Genomic DNA, 6000 nt, shown 5'->3' with positions numbered 1-6000 from the left:
CACATTGTTGTGCAGCCATCACCACCATCCATTCCCATAATCCTCTGTCATCTTGTAAATCTGAAGCTCTATATCTATTAAACAATAACTCGTATTGTCCCCTGCCCCCAGCCCCTGGCAACCACCATTATACTTTCCGTCTTTATGATGTTAACCTAAGTACCTCCTATGAGTGGAATTATACAATATTTGTCTTTTTTTTTGTGACTGGCTTATCTCTCTTAGCATTATGTCTTCAAGGTTCATTCATGTTGTAGTAGATTGCAGAATTTCTTTTTAAAGCTGAATGATGTTTCATTGTACACGTATACTCCATGTTGGTAAGGCCATTCGCCAGTCCATGGACACTTGGGTTGCTTCCATGTTTTAGTCATGTGGAATAATGCTGCTATGAACATGGGTGTACAAATGTCTCTTCAAGACCCGGCTTTCAGTTCTTTAGGTTACATATCCAGAAGTAGAGTTTCTGGATCAAAAGGTAATTCTGTTTTTTAATTTTTTGAGGAACTTCCATACTATTTCCCACACTGGCTGTGCCATTTTATATTTCTACCAGTCGTATACCAGGATACCAATTTCTCCAGTCCTTGCCAAGACTGTTTTTTTGTTAGTAGCCATCCTAATGGGTGTGATGTAGTATCTCATTGCAGTTTTGATTTGCATTTCCCTAATGATTAGTGATGTTGAGCATCTTTTTTATGTGCTTGTTGGCCATTCATATATCTTCTTTGACATGCACTTTTTACATCCTTTAAGTCGTTTGGGACATTTGGCCTGATATAGTGGTTATCTGTGTATTTTTTCTAGACGGAGGAAATGGGAACAGGGTCTTGTTTTTGAAATCCGTAGTATCTGTCAGAGGGCCTGGCACATAATGGGGACTCAGTAAATATTTGTTGCACAATGATTGTAAGCTCTTTGAAGGCAGAGATTTGTCTGAAACTGCTTGGGAATAGTATCTGAGGAGGAGATCGTGGTTTATTCTAATGTGTTCTTCTGGGAAGTTACTTTCACAATGGAAGTTTCTCATATTTAAAAAAAAAATGGTTTTTTTAAAATGTTTATTCTTGAGAGAGAGACAGAGCATGAGCAAGGAAGGGGCAGAAAGAGAGAGGGAGACACAGGATCTGAAGCAGGCTCCAGGCTCCAAGCTGTCAGGACAGAGTCCAACGCGGGGCTTGAACTCACAAACCATGAGATCACAATCTGAGCTGAAGTTGGACACTTAACTGACTGAGCCACCCAGGTGCCCCTAAGTTTCTCATATTTTTTAAAGTCTGTTTAGAGTCTGTGTAATCTCATTTTTTTTTTTTTTTTTACAGTTTAGCAGATAGTTTTGGAAACTGATACTTAAAATATGGCTGGAAGTCAAATGAATGTCTAAAGAAGAGCTTAGTTGCTTCACTGACCTCCTTTTTTAAGACGACTTGCTGCCACAATGTCAGTGTTCACCACACATAATAGAAACAACAGCGATATCCTTGGTATACCTTCTTCCCCAGGGAGTTCCTCGCTGAATGTCCTCACCCATGGTAGCAGACCTGAGCTGCATGTGATGTCGGATATGACAGAATGTGAACACGATGATCCATTATTGAGATCGGCAAGGAAAATCAGAGACATAAACAGTACTTATGTGATTTCTGCCTGTAAAAAAACAGGAGATGTACCTCTGACCCCTAACCCTGTAGGTACATTGGCACTTCAGAGAAGAGTCACAAGGAACAAAGATTCCTCTTTGCTTGGCAGTGAGTTGGGAGACTCCGCCGAAAACACTGCAGAAACACGTCTTACGTTGCGGCGGCGTGCTAAACCAGAATCAGTGGAGAAGCGGAAAACAGCTCAAACAGATTGTGGGGAAAAGTGGAAAACAACACAGAATGTGGGCAGTGCAGCCGAAAATGATGGTGCTTCACTGGAAGCTAGTACAAATGTAAGGACTGTACATAAAGATAAAAACCCTTGTATTGCACCGGTTGTACCTTTAGCAGACCCAAAACGCATTGAAATGACGGCCGCTGAAAACCACAAAGAGACATTTGTTGCCCTCCCTGGGGCAAATGAAAAGATCGCACTTAAGTACTTAAGTAACAGAGCACCCACTGGTTCCCAGGGTCAGACTGAAGCTGTTCCATCGGGACGCTTGGCAACCAAACCTCTTGCGAGCAAGGTGAACATCAAAGTGTCGGGGAACCTACCTCACAGAAGTATTGGGAAGGATATTGCAAAATCTGCAAATAAATTTGAAAGCTTAGAAAAAAGAAGAACACCTACAAAATACATCGCAGGACACCGACTGACACCGAAGTGTGACACATCACAGCTGACGAGCCCAGCTGCGTCGTCACTGCTGAAAAAGAGGGTGCCTAGCCTGCAAGCTACACAAAAGCGAACAAGTTCTCTGCCTGCAAATGAAAGGGAAAGGTCACGAGAAAATACACTCCCTCTTGAAGAGGAAACCGCAGGTCGGAACCCCCCTGCAGAGACAGACCCCTTAAAGGTGGAGAACAGTCAAGTGACAGTGGCAGTACGGGTGAGGCCTTTCAGCAAGAGGTATGTTACACCTTTTATGTTTTCTATTTATCATTATTATTTTAATGTTTATTTACTTTTGAGAGATAGACGGAGTGTGAGCGGGGAGGAACAGAGAGACAGGGAGACACAGAATCTGAGGCAGGCTCCAGGCTCTGAGCTGTCAGCACAGAGCCCGACGTGGGGCTCAAACTCACGAACCCTGAGACCATGACCTGAGCTGAAGTCGGACACTTAACCGACTGAGCCACCCAGGCGCTCCTCACCTTTTAATGTCTAAGGCTGAGCTAGTGACACGTAATGTGTGTGATTCCTCTCTGCTTTTGGAAAGTGAGCGTATTCGTGTATCTTCAGGCGTGGCGTGGCATTTCTATGTAGAGAAGACTTTTAGGTTTAGTTGTAGTACCCTGATTATTTTTGATGATTGGCTGTAAAATTAAAACATTGAAGTCACTGGAGTTTGCAAATGTAAATTTCTTTCGATATACTGCTTTTAAAAAGTCGGAAATACTTAAGTCTCTAATGCAGTCTGCTTTCAAATCTGCAAGATATGGTGGGCTATTCTCTGTTTCTCTTAAAAAGAGCACTTGTTAGCTCACTTACTCCCCATAAAGGCCCTTCCAAAACCCCTTCCAGTGTAGAATCATCCCCATCATCATCTCTGATCTATAGTAGTTATAAATGCAGTGATATATTAGATTTGATTTTGATGGCAAAAAAAAAAAAAATCTGTCTCCAAAGTGATTGGGAATGAGATGGTCACAGATTACAGGTAAGGCTGAAAAAGATGGACGTGAATGTGGCATCTGATTATTTTTGAATGTTTTACGGAGTGACCGTGAAAAGCTTCAGAGTTAGTAGTTTTTGACTTGTATATCTAAGCAAGATATGAGAGGATATGGTGGCAAGGGGAAGGAGCCTCTAGTTTGAACCTAAATCAGTAGTTTGAGGCAAGTTACACAGTGCTTTAAAGCCTGTTAGTAAAAATGTGGGGTTAGTGACAGGTGAGAGAACTGAGGGTGAGTTGACTGGAGAGAGAGAGGGTGGGGAAACCTAAAAGACTTCCAGAATCACGATAGGATGAGAGGCAACAGAAAGAACAGAGCTGGTAGGAACAAACCCCATGATGGAGGACTACCCCGAAGAGAACTTAGCAAGGGCCCCAGTGCCTGATTCCAGACTCATCAGACAAGCCCTGTAAACTGTGTTTATAGCCGGGGTGGAGGGGCATTTGTCAAATTGATGAGGCAGGTGCTTTCCAGGATGAATTCCGATCTAAAGCAGAGTTGGGACAAAAAGGGGTATCTGGGACCAAACAAGGACTGATAATGTTCTCCTGCAAAAGTAGCGTAAGTGAAAGATTTCTACGTAGGTCTGAGATGGAAGGAGGGTGGACATGAAGATCCATAATATTAAGGGAGATAACCTAACAGAGGGAGGGGCCTTTGGATTAACAGTAACAATAGCTAGTGGCCAAAAGAGATTTATGATTGAAATTACACTTAACTGAATTTGTTGCACTTATATCTGCATTTCATGTCAGCTTTGTATAGATCTGCACCTACAAAATTTATTTATATTAAAAAGTTTCCAGATTTGAACTGAAGAGTATAGGTAGGTTATGGTAGTTGGGATGAGAGAAGGGAGAGCTCAAGAGAAAAAGGAAAAAGATGGAAAATCCTGTAAAAGAAGGGTAACTTTTCAGATAACATTTCTGGAACTCCATTTGCCCTTTAAGTGGTGGCAACTGGAGCCAAGGGAAATATATTTTGGAAAACCACCATAATTATGTTAGCTGGTCTGCACTGTCCACAGAAAACTAAAGAATTCTCTTGCCCTACAGGAATTTTATATTTAACTGGTTTTGAGGTTCTTATTATATTTCATGGGAAAAATACTCAAAATAATTAAAATAACTTAATAGTTTTCTTTGTGCTTCTTTTTCTTTTTTCTTTCTTTCTTTTTTTTTTTTTTTTTTTTTTTTTTTGTGCTTCTTTTAAAGAGAGAAGGTTGAAAAAGCATCCCAGGTGGTCTTCATGAATGGAGAGGAAATAGCTGTGGAACATCCCGACATGAAACAAGTTTATAATTTTATTTATGATGTTGCATTCTGGTCTTTTGATGAATCCCATCCAAACTATGCCAGCCAGACAACTGTTTATGAGACCCTAGCTATTCCGCTCCTGGAACGAGCCTTTGAAGGCTACAATGCCTGTCTCTTTGCTTATGGTCAGACCGGCTCTGGAAAATCATATACGTAAGTTTTATTCCAAGTACAATTATTGAGAAACCTTTAAGTCTTTGGTGAGAAGCAGCATGGTTTGATAGAAAGAATGTGGTTTTGAAACCATACAGATCTGGGCTCAGATCTCATCCATTTTATATACTGGTTCTGCAAACTTGGGCAAGTTACTTAACCTCTGGGCTTCAGCTTATGCAGAAGATACTGTTTAGCTTGTAAGTGTCAATGGCCCATTTGACTGTACATTATATTTCTTGTATAAGCCAAAGCCCTGAGAGGTTATTTTGTAAGTATTCTTGTGAGAATTAAAAGTAAGTCATCTGATAAATGGTAATGGTATACCTGTCCTAGAAGGAGATACTCAGAATTGTAACAGTAGCTAACGTTTACTGAGTTCTTACTATATTCCAGGAACTGTATTAAAGACTCTGCTTATACTGTCTCACAACAACCCTCTGAATTAGATAGCTCCTATTCATTCCCATTTTACAGAAGAGGAAATTGAGGTTTATTGGGGTCAAGTATCTTGTCCAGGGTCACAGACCTAATAAGTGGTGAGATCAAGATTTGAACTCCGGAAGATTTGGCTTCACAGCCTACGTTATTAGATTTTAATGAGGTTTAATTAGCTTGCTTCCCATTCACTCCCAAACCCTTTTCCCCAAAAAGAATTTTAAAAATGCTAATTTTATGTAACTTCTCCACCACACCCCACTCCCCATTTATTATGTATTTTTCAGGATGATGGGACTTAGTGAGGAACCAGGAGTAATTCCAAGGTTTTGTGAAGATCTTTTTGCTCAAGTAGCCAAAAAACAAACCCAAGAGGTATGTTCTCATCTGTAAACCTTCATATCAGACTAGAAAACAGTCAAATTAAAATCAGAGTCCTCGCCACTAAGGAAATAATGGAAGATGTGCTGTGAGAGAATATACAAGATAGGAGGGAGATAGGTTTTCTTAGATGAGGGAACAGCTGAGCTTATTTTGGAAGGAAACAGCAGTTATTAGCTTGGTGAAGAGGGGGAAGGACATTCTAGGCAGTGGGAGCAGTGTGTGCAAAGATTTGAAAACGAGAAGGTAGAGGGGCGCCTGGGTGTCTCAGTCAGTTGAGTGTCCAGTTTTGGCTCTGGTCATAATCTCGCGGTTGGTAAGTTTGAGCCCCACATCGGCTTAGCTGCTGTCAGCACAGAAGCTGTCAGCGCAGAGCCTGCTTCAGATCCTCT

General features: G+C 41.1%; 1 protein-coding gene across 1 annotated transcript in view; it reads left to right on the top strand.

The window, feature by feature from the left end:
• Positions 1 to 1329: 1329 nt before the first annotated feature.
• Positions 1330 to 6000, top strand: part of KIF14 (kinesin family member 14) — a 54049-nt gene continuing 49378 nt past the window's right edge. The window contains exons 1-3 of the mRNA XM_032591819.1: positions 1330 to 2553; positions 4535 to 4789; positions 5515 to 5602. Of these exons, the coding sequence (XP_032447710.1) occupies positions 1439 to 2553; positions 4535 to 4789; positions 5515 to 5602 (1458 nt within the window). The 5' untranslated portion in view covers positions 1330 to 1438. The remainder of the gene's footprint in view (positions 2554 to 4534; positions 4790 to 5514; positions 5603 to 6000) is intronic.

This window comes from Lynx canadensis, chromosome F1 (genome assembly GCF_007474595.2).
Source record: "Lynx canadensis isolate LIC74 chromosome F1, mLynCan4.pri.v2, whole genome shotgun sequence".
Taxonomy (NCBI): Eukaryota; Metazoa; Chordata; class Mammalia; order Carnivora; family Felidae; genus Lynx; species Lynx canadensis.
The sequence above is the reverse complement of the archived record's forward strand: the minus strand, read 5'-3'. Positions and strand labels throughout refer to the sequence as shown.